This window comes from Ziziphus jujuba, chromosome 1, assembly GCF_031755915.1.
Source record: "Ziziphus jujuba cultivar Dongzao chromosome 1, ASM3175591v1".
Lineage (NCBI taxonomy): Eukaryota > Viridiplantae > Streptophyta > Magnoliopsida > Rosales > Rhamnaceae > Ziziphus > Ziziphus jujuba.
In genome coordinates, this window is record NC_083379.1 from 32,764,978 (window position 1) to 32,781,480 (window position 16,503).

The 16,503-nt window shown below is 34.9% G+C and overlaps 2 protein-coding genes across 6 annotated transcripts; one reads left to right on the forward strand and one right to left on the reverse strand.

Annotated features, from left to right (window-relative positions):
* The first annotated feature begins 858 nt into the window (after positions 1-858).
* LOC107428444 (topless-related protein 4-like) lies at positions 859-11,701 on the forward strand. 3 transcript variants are annotated; one of them, XM_025075871.3, is made up of 26 exons: positions 859-1,056; positions 1,275-1,374; positions 1,509-1,688; positions 1,838-1,951; positions 2,051-2,209; positions 2,305-2,482; positions 2,587-2,707; positions 3,279-3,394; positions 4,033-4,201; positions 4,293-4,402; positions 4,507-4,576; positions 4,757-4,830; positions 4,992-5,087; positions 5,163-5,258; positions 5,857-5,984; positions 6,118-6,352; positions 6,624-6,788; positions 6,852-6,944; positions 7,168-7,314; positions 8,814-8,924; positions 9,009-9,188; positions 9,567-9,695; positions 9,775-9,870; positions 10,277-10,465; positions 10,752-10,918; positions 11,064-11,701. In XM_025075871.3, the coding sequence occupies exons 2-26, from the start codon at positions 1,295-1,297 to the stop codon at positions 11,260-11,262; spliced, it is 3,402 nt and encodes a 1,133-aa protein (XP_024931639.3). In that variant the 5' UTR covers positions 859-1,056; positions 1,275-1,294; the 3' UTR covers positions 11,263-11,701. The 3 variants fall into 3 exon arrangements, with proteins under 3 accessions (XP_024931639.3, XP_015894468.3, XP_015894461.3); XM_016038975.4 differs by having other exon boundaries at positions 860-1,056; positions 1,246-1,374; XM_016038982.4 differs by lacking the exon at positions 10,752-10,918 and having other exon boundaries at positions 1,246-1,374.
* A 252-nt stretch (positions 11,702-11,953) lies between these two features.
* Positions 11,954-16,133, reverse strand: LOC107428357 (BRAP2 RING ZnF UBP domain-containing protein 1). 3 transcript variants are annotated; one of them, XM_048470041.2, is made up of 12 exons: positions 15,768-16,133; positions 15,513-15,689; positions 15,041-15,149; positions 14,824-14,938; positions 14,570-14,667; positions 14,272-14,378; positions 13,843-14,089; positions 13,548-13,601; positions 12,902-13,045; positions 12,663-12,727; positions 12,516-12,570; positions 11,954-12,424 (listed from the first exon to the last, which is right to left on the reverse strand). In XM_048470041.2, exons 1-12 carry the CDS (start codon positions 15,812-15,814, stop codon positions 12,266-12,268), a joined length of 1,377 nt encoding a protein of 458 aa, XP_048325998.1. In that variant the 5' UTR covers positions 15,815-16,133; the 3' UTR covers positions 11,954-12,265. The 3 variants fall into 3 exon arrangements, with proteins under 3 accessions (XP_048325998.1, XP_015894369.1, XP_048325992.1); XM_016038883.4 differs by having other exon boundaries at positions 15,513-16,132; XM_048470035.2 differs by lacking the exon at positions 13,548-13,601 and having other exon boundaries at positions 15,513-16,133.
* Positions 16,134-16,503: the final 370 nt, after the last annotated feature.

Sequence of the window (16,503 nt, forward strand, 5' to 3'; positions counted from 1 at the left end):
AAATAAAAATTTTCCAATAATAAATCAATAATTGTTAACACTCGTGTTTTAAAAAAATTGTAAATAATTTGATGCTTGTATTGTTACTATTTCAAATATATATAGAATCAATAAAATTGTTTTGTTTTGTTTTGTTTCTTTTTTTTTTTTTTAATGTATTTGACTATTATAACCAACTTTTTTTTTGGGTATTTGATTAATATTGATTAAAGATTACATCGGAAAAAATATTACAATATACTAATAAAAAATAATATTAGAGTTGTTAAAATATTTATTAAAATTATTTATTAAATGATATAATATTATTTAATTAATTTTTTAAAAAGATATTAGCACTGTTGCGTCTATATAGCGTCCATATAACATCTTAAATAATTTTTTAACATTTAACATTCCCAAACCACAAAATCCTTGCATGTTGGTTAATTCATAAGGGTGTAAAATGCTATAAAAAAAAAAGTATTTAGAGTGTAATATACAGATCTGATATAATTCAATGTGCGACATTGCCAATTTTATTTATTTATTTATTTAAAATTTAAAAGTGGAAAACTTTGGCATTAGTTCTAGAGAGTTCTTAGAATAATGATTACATTAACTATTATCGGAAACCTCCACAAATCTGAAGTCGTAAGGAAAAATAAAAAATAAAATAAAAAATCCATTTCCATTTCCAATTCCATTTCCTAAATCCAAAGCGAGTTAATGACCTGCATAAGTCATTTGACTTATCACACAATATAAGCACGATGAGTTTTCATTTATAAGGACAGGTTCGTATCACATAAGTTATGATGGCAATGCATCTCATCTCGTCCTCGCGCACGGTATTTAATTTGTCTGATACATTTGTTTCTTGCTTCAGACCTCTCTCTCTCTCTCTCCCAAATCCCTAACCCTTTTCTCTGTATAAATACTTAGCAGAAGCGCTCCATAAAGATGAAATGCTAGAGAGAGAAAGTAGAGAGAGATAGCTCTGAACCTTTCCCACCCCTTTCTTCCTCTTCGTCTTTTCCGAGAAACTCTCCGATCTGTACGATTAATCTCTTTCAGGTACACGCTGTTTCCTTCTCATTGCTCTCAAATTTTCTTGCTCGTTTTCCTTGCGTTCCTTAATTTTTATTTTTTGTTGTTCCAGTTTTTTAACAAAGGCTCTTAACTCTTTTTTTTTTTTTTTTCCGGTTTTGGTTCTGTCTTTTTCGAATCGTAATTAAGGGATTTTTATTTGTTTTGGTGATGCAGTATTGTTGAATTGATCTGGGAGGGTTTAGATCCTTTTGCAGAGAGAAAGATGTCTTCGCTTAGCAGAGAGCTTGTTTTTCTCATACTTCAGTTTCTGGACGAAGAAAAATTCAAAGGAACAGTTCACAGGTATGCTCAATTTTCACATTTCTTGTTTTCTTTGTGATTTTAATATATGCTGTGGGAATTTTGTATTTTTTTTTTCATTTTAGATAATTATTTAATTTGATTTATTTAATTTGATTGTGATTGTGGTTGTGGAGGTTGGAGCAAGAGTCGACTTTTTACTTCAATATGAGGTACTTTGAGGATATGGTGACAAATGGAGAGTGGGACGAGGTAGAGAAGTATCTCTCTGGTTTCACAAAGGTTGATGATAATAGATACTCTATGAAGATCTTCTTTGAGATTCGCAAGCAGAAGTACCTTGAAGCTTTAGACAAGTAGGTGCCTTATCGTTTTCTTTAAATCCTAACTGCGAACTTTCCGTTAGTGTTGTTTGGTTTAGTTATTGTTATGTTTGTTTACTCAAATTTCTATTTTTTACCCGAACACATGCTAAAGAAATGAATAAAGTAAATAATTATTGTAGGCGGGATCGAGCTAAGGCCGTGGATATTTTAGTCAAGGACTTAAAAGTGTTTGCCGCATTTAATGAAGAGCTTTTTAAGGAAATTACACAGCTACTGACTCTGGAGAACTTTAGGTATGGATAGTTTTTCTTATAATGGTTGTTGTTGGTGGCGTTAATTATCGTATATTTGTGGCATTTATTGCATGTTAATGGGTTTGTGTTAATTGACAGAGATAATGAACAGCTATCTAAATATGGAGATACTAAGTCTGCAAGGGATATAATGCTTGGCGAACTGAAAAAGTTGATAGAAGCTAACCCTCTATTTCGTGATAAGCTTCAATTTCCTGCCTTGAAGAACTCAAGATTGAGGACACTAATAAATCAAAGGTCCTTGCAAAGTCTCTATCCCATGTATTTTAGACTTTACGGCTGTGTTTGCTTTTAGTTTTACGAAATTTGATTTATTTAATGAAATATTGCAGTTTAAACTGGCAGCATCAGCTTTGCAAGAATCCAAGACCTAACCCTGACATAAAGACCTTATTTGTGGATCACAGTTGTGGGCAGCCCAATGGTGCCAGGGCTCCATCCCCTGTCACTAATCCCTTAATGGGAGCTGTCCCAAAGGCAGGGGGTTTCCCACCATTGAGTGCTCATGGTGTAAGTGAAATGGAATGAAAATTACACTTTGTCTTTTCGAGGCAGTTAAGCTCTGTTGAAGTTTGAATTTCAAAAAGTTTGATTCTGTCTATCTATGTCTGTAGCCTTTTCAGCCCACACCAGCTGCTCTTCCTACATCTATTGCTGGATGGATGACAAATCCATCTCCTGTCCCTCACCCCTCACCTTCTGCTGGGCCTATTAGTTTGGCAACTAACAATGCAGGTAGTAATGTATATATCTTGCTTATTGGATATTCTGGAGCTCTGTTTTTAGGTTTAGATGGGCCTAATGCAGCAATTTAACAGGATGCATTGTTATTATTATTGTTTTGTTTCGAATTGTGGCTGTTCTCCACTTACAATTCTTCAATACCTGATCAAGGGTATCCCTTATGCTCTTAATTTGCATTGGCTGTGGGTTTCTCCTCTTAAAATGATTGCTCCCTGTTGAGCTTAATTGCTTCTAAATTTCTACCTTACGCATTTTTCTTTCCCCCCTCTCCCTTTATAGAAGCTTATGCTCGAATACATTTGGCATCTTGTAATGATGAATCATAAAAAGAAGTGATATGTTATGGTTCAGTAATTACTAGAACTCGCTTTTTTAAACCATCCTGGTGTTATTCTTTTGGTGCATCATCTCTTGCAAACTGATATTATTCTTTAAGTGCGTCATCCTCTTGGAAGTGTTAATAATTCCTTTTTTTTTTGGTTTTAAATTATAATTTTAGTTTGGGTATTATGGTTCTCCTAATCATCTAATTTTACTTTATTAAATGTGCTTTTCATGATAGGAGCCCTCTTGAAGCGCCCTAGAACCCCTCCAACCAATAACCCAGCTATGGATTATCAAACTGCAGATTCTGAACTTGTTCTGAAGAGATCAAGACCATTTGGAATGTCAGATGAAGTACATTTCCATCTTATAATTTCTGCATAGAACTTTCTATGAGTTATTTCATTAAATCAAAAGCTATGCGTATCTGATATTTGAATTTATTTTAATGACTTTGAGATGTTTGTTATTTGAGGTTTTAGATTTATAGTTATTAAGTGTGTTTCATGGACTAAGAAATTGAATGATTTTATGCCAAGATGTGGGTGTTACATGGCAATATATCATTCAGAAATTGATTTATAATATCAGGATGAGCATTTTTCCTTTGTGCATTTGAATACCCATCTGACACAACTTAAGAAATAGAGCATATGACTTGTCAAACTTAATACTCAAATGAAGCAAATAGAGGGAGGGTGAGGGGATAATGGGGACTTTGTGCAGTTTTCTTCATCTTTAGGTTTGCCATTTCTGTTCCCTTTTAAATGGGATTTGAGTTGTGAACCATTCGTTTTGAAACCCTTCATCTTTCTTTTCCCCTCAGTTCAATAAAAGGTCCATGAAGGTATGTTTTAGTTGGTTACTCCTGCATTTAAATGACTACAATTTGGCTAATAATCGACTTGAGGCCATCTGGATCTTGCCTTTATTTCAAAGGAAAATAAAGTTGATTTTTTGGTACATGTGATTGATCCTGAATTTTTTAACAGGCCAATAATCTACCAGTGAATATCTTGCCTGTTGCATACCCCAGTCAGAACCATGGTCAGAGCTCCTATTCTTCTGATGACTTGCCAAGGTCTGTTATTATGACTCTAAGTCTGGGTTCAGGTGTAAAGAGTATGGATTTCCATCCAGTGCAACAAACTCTACTACTTGGTAAAGCTTTTTGTTAGTTGATTTATTGATACACCAGTTTAGCTGTTTTTTGTTATATTTTATTTTTACGTTGGCTATGTTTTAATTTCAGTTGGGACAAACATGGGTGACGTCATGATTTATGAGCTACCAAGTCATGAAAGAATTGCCATGAGAAATTTCAAAGTTTGGGATCTAGGAACATGTTCAGCAGTCCTGCAGGTTTTTCTTTCTATTTTAATTTATTCATTCAAAATTGAATATCAAGTAGATGCTTTTGGGGGTTAACATATGTTGGGTAATATTACCCTTTTATTCTCCTATAGGCATCTCTGTCCAATGATTATACAGCATCAATCAACCGTGTGATGTGGAGTCCTGATGGAACCCTTTTAGGTAGTTTAAGTGGTTTTTGATTATCGTATATCATGCATTTTATATCTTTTCTGTTCTGTTGAAAAGGTATTTTGTTTTGTTAATTAAATACCTGATAATTCAGGGCTTCACAAAGGAAAGAGTTTTGAAAATAGATTATGGGCTTTAAGCTGGTTATGATGATTTTTATATTTAATTCAGGTGTTGCATACTCCAAGCACATTGTGCACATATACACCTATCAGGGTGGTGATGAGTTACGGAATCATTTAGAGGTTTGTGCCATAAATCAATCTTTTTTCCCATTGTCTTTACTAGCCATTTGACCTTTCCAGTCTCCAATTCATGTTTGTTCTGAATTCTAAAGATAAATGGATTTTAACTTTAGGTGCTGTAAACATTGACTTAATCATTATCATCAATTTCATTTTTGCAGATTGAGGCTCATGTTGGCAGTGTCAATGATCTTGCATTCTCATATCCAAACAAGCAGCTCTGTATTGTCACCTGTGGCGAGGACAGGGTCATTAAGGTCTGTTTGGTTAGGCACTGATTTTGATGTGCTTGTGTATGTTGAATATCATTTCTAAGTGTTCAAATTCTACAGGTGTGGGATGCAGTCACAGGGGCTCTGCAGCATACTTTTGAGGGTCATGAAGCCCCTGTATATTCTGTTTGTCCACATCGCAAGGAACGTATTCAGGTGAATATCCTTATTTATCAACTAGATAATGTGTCAAAAAAAAACTAAAGTATTTTTTATTTTGGCTATCATTTTCCCTTTATTTTCTATTTTTTTTTTAGAAAGAATTTTGTGATATATTATGATGGAAATAAAAATTAATGATATTCTAACTCTGTTCCCTTTAAAATAAAGTATGGAATTGGGATCGTCTTTATTCTTAGCATATAATTCATCCACAAAACTGAAATCAAATATAATCCTTCCTGTTGTAATTCTTGAATGCATGCTTCTCATGTACACCGTTTATATTCAAACTGCACCTGTTATTTTCTGCTTCAATGTGGTCTTGCTAAAAGTTACGGACATCCATGCCACCATATTGGAAATATGGATGTTTATGTAGATAAGTAAATTGTACCTTGATTTTTAATTTAACTCAATCAGGCAAAGAGGAGGTGAGGAACCAACTTATAAAGTTATCCAGCAGGGTGTAAACCCACAAGGAAATTTTTTTCATGTTCTATTTATTTGTTACTCCAATTTTTTGTCTCGTAGGTTGTGTAAGTATATGGATGTTTGGTTTAAGAATTCTCTTGTCCCCTTTCTCTTTTTCCAGTTTATATTTTCAACAGCAACTGATGGGAAAATAAAGGCATGGTTGTATGATAATGTGGGTTCCAGAGTTGACTATGATGCACCAGGTCATTCATCTACTACGATGGCATACAGTGCTGATGGAACAAGGTTGATACATAATTTTTGCAATTATTGTTTTCTAATTTTGTTTTCTTATATTCTTATTGGTCATGGGTGTTTGACTTCTTTTTTACTTTATGATAATGTGATGGAATTGCTTTGACTGGGGTGTACCTTATAGGCTGTTCTCATGTGGGACAAATAAAGAAGGAGATTCGTACTTAGTGGAATGGAATGAAAGTGAAGGAGCTGTCAAGCGTGCATATCATGGTCTTGGAAAGCGTTCTGTAGGGGTTGTGCAATTTGATACCACTAAGAACAGGTTCTTGGCTGCTGGTGATGAGTTTATGGTCAAATTTTGGGACATGGATAATGTCAATCTATTGACAAGTACTGATGCAGATGGCGGATTACCGGTAGGTGTTATTTGTTGTTAATGCTAAAATATGGCAAACACTTTGGTATGACGTGCACTTTGAAGTCCTATCAGTCTTTTCACTCAGAAAACCTAAAATTTTCTAGCATCATGGAATGAACTATAATAAAGGGTAATTGGTAGAACCTTTTAAACCTCTGTACTATTGCACATTCTTTTCAAGTGCTGAGTTGACATCCACCTGAGTCGGTGCCTGACACTGGTTTTTGCCCTCCTGCTAACTAATTATCATGATGTGATGCAACTTGCAGGCCTCTCCTTGTATCAGATTTAATAAGGAAGGAATACTATTGGCTGTGTCAACTAATGATAATGGTGTTAAAATACTAGCAAATACAGATGGCATTAGGCTTCTACGAACAGTGGAAAATCGTGCATTTGATGCTTCCAGAGTTGCTTCCACGGCTGTTGTGAAGGTACAAAAATTTAATCTTAGCAGATCTTGTTCAAATATGTTTCTAAATGCATTGTATTTGCAGCACCCTGCAATTGGCACATTTGGTTCCCCCAATATTGCTGGTGGAACAAACATTGGAGACCAAGCTGCTCCAGGAGTGGCCATTGTTGGATTGGTAGGTTTCGGCTCCTCTATAATGGGTAACCCTGATATTTGAAGAAAAATTTATCATACAAGTTACTATTTTTAAAGTACTTCATGTTCAAAATTTGATGCCGTCATGCATGTTCGTTATGGTTTGTGGATGTACTTAAGAAATGGCACTTTTTTACATTAAATACACATGCATGCACAAAACACCAATTTGACCTTTCCTTTCTCTTTTTGAGTTCATGTAGAACAATGACGGTCGAAGTTTGGCTGATGTGAAGCCTCGAATTGCTGAAGAGTCAATAGACAAATCAAGAATCTGGAAACCAACGGAAATCAATGAACCATCACAGTGCCGCTCGCTGAAGCTGCCCGACAATTTAACAGCTATGAGGGTATAATTTCACCTTTTGCAAGTCTGTCGAAAAAAGTTCTAACAAAAAAAGTCTGTCAGGAAATTAACCGATTGTTGGTGTTGCTCTTGCTTTATTCTACGCTTTTCAAAATTCTTCTTCTTCTTCCTTTCCCTTTTTTTCTTTAAAAAAATAAAAATAAAAATTGATCCAATTTAGAAAGTAGTTTATTATTTTTTCATCTCATTCTATCTTTTAATTTGTTTCATAGTTTTCCAATCTATTTTCTTGACACTTGATACTGCAAAATGCACGTTAACTGGAGAATAGGGATAAAAAATTAGAATTTGTTAGGAATAATTCAGTGGGATTTTATTAGGGCTTTATTTAGTTTACTTGTTTAATTAGTTTTCCATATCATGTTTAGTTTCCTGAATTCAATTGGTTTTGTTTTTAATAGAACTAGTGAGAACTTAAAATTCTATTAGACAGATGATTGAGACTTGAATTGATTATCAATTATTAAATGAAGCTATTCTCCCTTTAGGGTTTTCTCAATTCTTCCATCTCTTCTGTCTAGTTCTATCCCTATTGGTCTTATTCTACCGCGTTTGTCTAGTTTCTCCTACTTTCTTCCCTTTAGTCAAATTCTGTCTATTTCTTGTCTTTGTTACTGTCTTGCATTTATCTTTGGTTTCTCTGACTGAGCTGTTCAACCTTTTCAAAGAAGTATAGATTGTAGTAGTAAAATCTGTACTTGAACTTTGTTCTATCTAGTCCACATGGGAATATTATACATGCATTTCCATTATGCGCAGGCATATTGGAAAAATTTTGATTTGTATACATGATGTATACAGATGTTAATATCTCAATGTTTTATTTTGGTTTTACCTATTTGCATCAAGCTTTAGAAATGACGACAAATGGCAGAGCTTATCTTGTTTGTTTAGAGATTTGAAAATTGGATTTTTGCAGGTTTAATTTGCAATAGAAATGTATGATCAGAACTCTTAGTTTTTCAATTTTTCACTGGGTTCTTGAGAATGTTTCTTCAACTGAAAGTAAAATAAAACCAAAGCTATAAGTGTCAAACCGCCATGCAATCTATGTACAATATGTTTGCATATATTGTTATTGTATCTGCAGTATCATTCAGTTGGGTGTGTGCTACATTTAATCACATTACTACTAGATGCTTATGGGCATCTTTTGAGATGATTAAGTGATAATCACTTGATAATACTATCTATATTATCATCTACATATGATGCCTTAAAATTTTTATATAATCAAGTAACATTGAATGCAAATGCATAGGAGGTATTGACCTCTATCAGTAAGGAATAGATTACTTTATTTGGTGGTTGATTTGTTGATCTTCATAACTCTTAGGCACTTGCAACTTGATTTCTGAATCTTCTTGGTTTTAGTTAAGGTGATATTTGCAAGTTAATTAGATTATTATTGGTTTCTTTTGGAATGTGAGGTAGTTTTGTGTTTGTAGTTTAGATCTGATATATTGATTTTTTGTTTTCCAGGTTTCTAGATTAATTTATACAAATTCAGGGCTTGCTATACTGGCATTGGCATCTAATGCAGTACACAAGCTCTGGAAATGGCAGAGAAATGACCGAAATGTGTCAATGAAGGTTGTAGAAGTTCTATGTTAAGAGTTGTATTTCTCATTTTAATTCTCAAGCTTGCCGTTCACAAACACTTAAATTATTTTGCAGGCTACAACAAGTGTTGCACCACAATTGTGGCAGCCTACAAGTGGAATATTAATGACAAATGACATAAGTGATACAAACCCTGAAGATGCTGTCTCGTGTTTTGCGCTTTCAAAGAATGACTCGTATGTTATGTCTGCTTCAGGAGGGAAAATCTCCCTATTCAATATGATGACGTTTAAGGTGTGGCTTCCTAATGTCTTGTTTGGAATATCTAGGACACTTGTTGTTTACTTTTGTTCAATGAAGAAATACGGAAGTGCTATGGTGTATGGAAAATTTGATGGATAAGATTAGTCTTGTGAAACTCATGGCAGAACTTGTAGTTCTCACTATAACATCCTCACTTAGAAGTGTTGTTAGTGCATCCATTCTACTTAAATCCAAAATATTTTAGAACTGTTCAAGTCAAGATGTAATTGTCTTGCCAGAACCAGGAGCTTTTGTTTAATTTTTTTTGCAGTTTTTAGATTTTAAATGTTATTACTCTGGTGTTCAACATGTTCTTATCTGTTTCACTACTACCTTGTTATACTTATGGTTATGCTATCTTCACTGCAGACAATGACAACATTCATGCCCCCACCACCAGCAGCCACATTTCTGGCATTTCATCCTCAAGACAATAATATCATTGCCATAGGCATGGAGGATTCTTCCATTCAAATTTATAATGTTCGAGTTGATGAGGTCTTGCACTTTTTCACTGCACCTTAATTTTATGAATCAAATTTCTGATTTTTCACAATTAGTACTCTCCTTTCCACAGGTTAAGACCAAGCTAAAAGGTCATCAGAAAAGGATAACAGGTCTAGCTTTCTCTCATGTATTGAATGTGCTTGTATCTTCAGGAGCCGACTCCCAGGTAAGAAATTCCAGACTGCATGTAAATGCATGTTGTTACCTTAGGCAATGAACTTGCAACAAAAAGACGATAACTGCTCATGAGAGAATTTTAAACCTGGAGGACTTATATCAACAGGTGTAGCTTAGGGATATATATGATAGCTACCTTCCTTAGCTGTAGGCTTTTAGCTACATTTCATAATTCAATGTTGAAACCATTTCACTGGCCAACCATATCTGGAAATTATTTTCTGAAGTTTTTACTCCATTGTTGCCTCTGGCTTTTGCCATAATGCTTTAGTGGCTTGACTCTCTTGGTTTAATCTAATGGAACTTCATGCATTGAGCCTCATATTTCATTTTAGAGAAGCTTGCATAGTTACAATATTGAGGTTGAGTGAGTTATTTCTTTCTCCTCCCGGCAGTTATGCGTTTGGCACACGAACGGATGGGATAAGCAGACGAGCAAGTTCTTGAAGATTTCAAGTGGACGCACTGCATCTGCTCTTGCAGATACCCGAGTTCAGTTTCACCAGGATCAGATACATTTATTGGCTGTTCATGAAACTCAGATAGCTATATACGAAGCACCAAAACTAGAATGCCCTAAGCAGGTGTGCCTATCTTCTTTCCTTCTTTCTTTCTTTTTTATTTTTATTTTATTTATTTATTAATTTTCAATTAAGTTGTTAAAATGGTTAAAAGCTGATATTGAAGTTAGGACATTGTTTTGTAGATCTTGATTATTGCATATACATAATACTAACATAAATGTTTGCTTGCATGTGATAATTGGCCAAGCAGGCATCGGCATCATATTATCATACCAATATTCTTGGGAGTTAATTGTTTGATTTAAACTATTAACATTCTTGTTATGTGACTATATTTCTCATGTAGTGGGTCCCTCTAGAAGCTAGTGGTCCAATCACACATGCTACATATTCTTGTGATAGCCAGTCTATTTATGTGAGCTTTGAAGATGGAAGTGTGAGTGTTCTCACCTCTTCGACACTCAGATTGAGATGTCGAATTAATCCTAATGCTTATCTTCCTCCAAATCCAAGGTGCATTTCTAGTCTGCATAATAAACAGAGGCAAAAGATGTGCTAGTTTTTCTTTTTCTTGCTTTTTCTCTCTGTTTGTCTATTTGTTTAATTTATTTTCTCTTTTGGCTGGTTCATAACATATTGAGCAATATAATTTTAACAGCTTAAGAGTGTATCCTCTTGTCATTGCGGCACATCCATCAGAACCCAATCAGTTTGCACTAGGACTTACAGATGGTGGAGTCTATGTACTTGAGCCATTAGAGTCGGAAGGAAAATGGGGTACCTTGCCTCCAACTGAAAATGGTGCTGGTCCAAGCACAACTTCTGGTGCAGCAGGTTCAGACCTACCTCAAAGGTGACAACTAAATGTTCATGCCTTGGACAAAAAGGACCTTTGAGTGTATGTATTTCTTCCATGTGATCATTCCTCTCCCTGGTCTGGCATATTTTGATATTCGATTTTCATGGGGGAAGCTGCAACCATAGTTCAGATCATGTCAATTAACCATGTAGAGAGTTTGTTTAAGTGGCGCCCAAATCAGTTTGTGGCCAGGCACGCTGGCTGCTGGTTCCCCGAATTTTATAGGATGATTGGACTAAGTATGAATATGGTGTAAATTTATAGAAAAGTACCAGAAGGATAAGTTGGGGTCTAATTATAGAGAAATTTGTTGAGAAATTACAAGTTAATTCGGTTGGGGCCCTAACTGTTTGATATCAGTCTGATTCACTATGTAATTTTTTTTAGTGCTACTGCAGACAGAATTGGTTTCTCTAAATTAATATTAATATTTTTTCTCTGCTTTGTAATCAATTATCAGGTGTTAGTCATAATAACTTTCAGCTTTATATTCATCATCCTTGTCTGATCTAGATATTATCTTCTTGGTGACACCATGATAATTTTTCGTGCAGGTATATTTTTTTACCCATTTAAAATGACTGCATATTTTTATCCTTTCATTCATTTTAGCGCAAAAGAACATCTTCAAAAAAGAAATCCACTCTTTTTGCAGAGATCTGCAATTAATCACGCATCTCGTGTACGCATTTGTTTTACAAATTTCTTCTGTTTAAATTGATTTATTCCTTATACATCATACAAATCAATCTCAATTATGCTTGAAAATCAATATGGATAATGAAAGACCTAATAGAGAACAACTATTAAATAGCAACTCCAAGATCCAAGAGACCATCATTCAGATTTTCTTGCATTGTTTCTCTACAATAACACAACACCATCAACTATGTGTCACCAGAACTCACTGTTGCAATCTAAATTATCCTTGGTGAATTAACCGAACTGGCAAAGCTTTATGTATTCACAATGTGAATGCCATTTCTGACATTGACAGCCTTCTAATTCCGTCTTCGGCCTGACTTTGTGTACCTTCTGGTGTTAGATGGGGGAGACTGTCTTGATGGTATTGGTAAGAGACTTCCTCCTTTGATGCCATCTGAATCTGTGATGTCATTCAGCGTTTTTTGGGCTTCAATGTAGACTGTAAGGTCTCTAATCTGAAATCAATATTATTCAATGACTTGCTAATAAACCGGCATTTTCAAATAGCAAAACTCGCCCAGAACAGTTAAAAATGTAAATCAGTACCTGCTCTTCCAAATCAAGTATCTTCTCATCCCTCAACCTCAGCGATGCAGTTTCCCTATAAGAACAATGAACTGGTTTATTTGGTATACAAAAAACTTATGCTACTTACCAGCATAAGATTCACATTGTGTATGGAAGATTATTTACCGCTCTTCAATTTCCTTAAACTTCTTACGGCAAATTTCTTGATCTTTTATGAGAGTTCTATTAACCTAGGCAAACAAATCAGACAGAATACATAAAATTGTCAAGATATCAAGTAGCAAAAAACATATGCAAATGCATGTCTGGAAAACGAAAAATACTACGCTATAACCAAATACAAACTAACTAGAACTAAATAATAATAATTAAAAAAAAAAAAAAAGAAAAGAAAGAAAACTCACTTCTGCCACAGCATTTTTATCCTCTATGCATTTTTCCAGACTACTTTTTATGTCCTGCATCTTGTGAGTCACAGCACTCTCTACTGCTTCTACAATTGCACTTTCTAATTTACTTCTTGCCTCTATGAGTAGAGATTCATAATACTGCAAGAAAAAAACACAATAAGAAAAGAAATAACCTCATATACGTGTTTACTTTTCTGGTTCACCCCAAACCTCCCCACCCTCCTTTAAAAAAAAAAAAAAAAAGAAAAAAAAAAGAAGCAACAATACCATGTGCCAAAACGCCAAAACCAACTTCACATTATTCATTGTGGAGAATAGGAATTCTTTGCTCATGCCACTATCAAGGTAAGTTAAAAAAGGCTTACTATTTTTTTCCCAAATAAAACCAACTTCACATTATCAAGTTTGTCTCTATATACAGATTAGGAATCCCTCCGTCTTTATTATTCATACAAAAGCAACAGTCAGCAATATTCTAGCTCCCCAACCACATTTACTCCTCAATATGATATTAGGAAACTTATAGACACCATTTTGTGGCTGTCTATCGATACACAATGAGAGAAAACGATTCTATAAACACAAACAGTTCATACAAGAAGAGGTAAGTAAGGTTCAAGATAGGAAATAGGGCACTTACTAGTCTTTGACCCTCAAGCTGACTAGCAAGAAGATGGTTATACTCATCCACAATCTGATGTCACATAAGTAATCACTAGATCAGTTCTTGTGCATTGGAAACTAAAAGTAATAGACATGTTAAACATGCTGAAGAAGAGATCAAAACACATAATATGTCAACCAACAAAATTGAACCAGACATCTATAAGTCGAGGTTCATTTAATCCTATCTCAATCAGATAGGTTCAAAGTAATCCTTTGCAACAAACTGTAGAATCTAGGGTCAAGATCAAATTTTCTTAGGAAAAACATACTGTTTCAACTTTGCTGCTATAGAGTGCTGCACTAATTCCAGAGTCTTCACTACATGCACAACTACCACAATCTCCAAATGGTATGCAGCGAGAGTTCATTTCACCCAATTTGCCATCAATTTTTGATTGGTTCAGCCGGTGAACATATCGGTCACCAACATAATCCCAGATTTGTTGTGTGCTCAACTCAAGAGAATAGCAATGCTGTGTATCCTTCCAATGCCTGACAGCATGCCCCTCTTTGTACCTTTTTAAAAAAATAAATAAATACATAAAAAGAAGAAAAAATTTCAGCATTGTAAAAGTAAAACTGAACAATGAGGAACAGTATAGCTGACCAAACAAATAAAGATGCAGGTCAATTTACTTTGTTCCACTAATGCCTATGCGCACAAATTATCAAAGTTATAATTATTTAAAATGCATTACCTTCCACATCCTACAAACCCACATATCATACAAATCCATGGATTTTCCAATGTTCCACAAGCAGAGCAAGTTGGTTTCTCATCCTGCTGCTGACAGAATCGGCAAACCTGATACATGCAAAACACAAATTAGAAACTTTCTTTGACATAGATGCTCCTGAATTGACATTGATATTTGAAAATTTGTTCCAACCAAGATGCCCCCACTGCAGTGAACAATATCTTCAACCAAACAAGACTTCTAATCAATAAATGAAACAAATACGATGGAAGTCTAATGAAAGATAGAACCAGCTCACCTGACAAGACAAGTGAGTCCTTTTCGAAACACAAGGACATTGGAAAGAATGGTCACAGAGTGTACTCAGAATTCCACTAGTGTCTGGATCCAACCTCTCTAACAACGTGGATAGGAAACAAGAAAAAGTAGAAATGTCAATACACAATCAAAATTATCAGCCCGCGTAAAAATTAATCTAACCATGGAATAACATCCACTTCAGTTTACAAGCCAATTGGGGAGGAGAAAATAAGTAAGCAGTTTGCACCTCACCTAGGCAAACCGTGCAAGTAGGCAATTCTGTGCACCCATCTGGAGGTGTTCCAGCTAACTCAGCTGATTCTGTGTACTCCACAGAAAGTAGAAAAAGGATATGGCAGATCTCAGCCTAAACTTAGTTAGGCCATAAAAAAGGCAAGAGCATATTAGCTAGAAATCAAACAAGTCGTTATCCATGCAATTAAAACCAATAAAAGCGAAACTAATCTACCTCGCCAGGTGAAAACTTCTTCCCATTAAAACTGCAATAAAATCCATCAGCTGTCAACTGATTCATAAGCCTGATCAAAACATTGTAGCGATCTTCCATCCCATCGTTCCTAAATTCAACCAAATCATATACTAATTTAGACTTTTTTTTGGGTGCTAAAAAAAAATAGTGCGGGTTTGGAAAGAAAACAGGCTTTTCAATTTCTAAAATTTTCTTATATGTCTTAAAACTTCCGAATCTAATGAAACACTTGCATTTTCACTCGTTTGATATTTGAGCCCACTAATATTTTTAGACTAATTGTGATCATTCATATTCAGAATTTGGCACTCAAAACAACCCAGTAGTCCATTTTCTGTGGTTTTCTTGGAAACCCAATAGAGGGACTTGATCAGCCACAAACCCATAGCAACAAATTCAAAACTTTCTTACTCATTTTCCTTAAACAGCGTGAAGAGCAATGAGATGGCACCTGATGAAGATGAGCTCGATTACATGGTCGATGCGGGAACCACAGAATTGGATGAATTCCTCGAAGGAGACGTAGTTGGGGACGGCGAGGACGAAGATGAGAGTGGACCTCGAACCAGTGTTTGGAAGCGAAGAATGCGATTTGCTCCGAAACAGGTGCGTCACGCCTCTTCGTTCGCTGAATTTCGGAGATGGATTATTAGGGTTTGATGGAGCAACCGAGGCGTTTTTCGTTGTGAATTCAACATTTTCAAACCTGAGAGGGTGGTTGACGTCCACCGAGTGGACTCGGAGGAAGAACATGGCGTCTGGGTCGACCCGGCGAGTAACTCCTTTGGAAAGAGAGAGAGAGGAGGAGGGAGAGGGAAATGGTTGTGACAAGCAGAAATCTAGAAGGATGTCAGCAAAAAATGCTAAAATAATAGCGGGAAGTCGGCGGTTTTTCGCTGAAACCGACGCCGTTACACTTGATTTCTTGTTTTTTTGTTTTTGTCTTTTTCTTTCTGCGTTATATTTGCAGTTAATATCCTCCTCCACTTTCTTCTTTCTTAAGTTTCAATTCTCAAAGACAATTTTTTCCTTCTTTTCTTTTTTTTTTTTTTTTTTTGGTTGTTTGCATCTACTAAACACCTATTTTCTTTATGATTTTAGAGTTTATAAGAAAATAAATGTTTACTTGATAAAGGATTATTCATACTGTTGCTCCTCAGCTTTTACTTTCACCTTACCTTACCATGATCTTTTTTTTTTTTTTCCCTTCTTTTTTGATATTTTTTTACCCTCAATTGTTGATTTTGTTTGCATCTTTGCCATAAAATTTATTTTTCGATAATCAAATGCTAAAAATGCAAGTGCACGACACATGTAAGTCTTCTAAACTATATCTACATCGTCTTCAATGTTAGGCTATATATAGGATAATTATTTCTTTAAAAATAAAAATAGTTATTTATAGAAATAGAAAATGAAAAAAAAAAATTTCTATTTATATA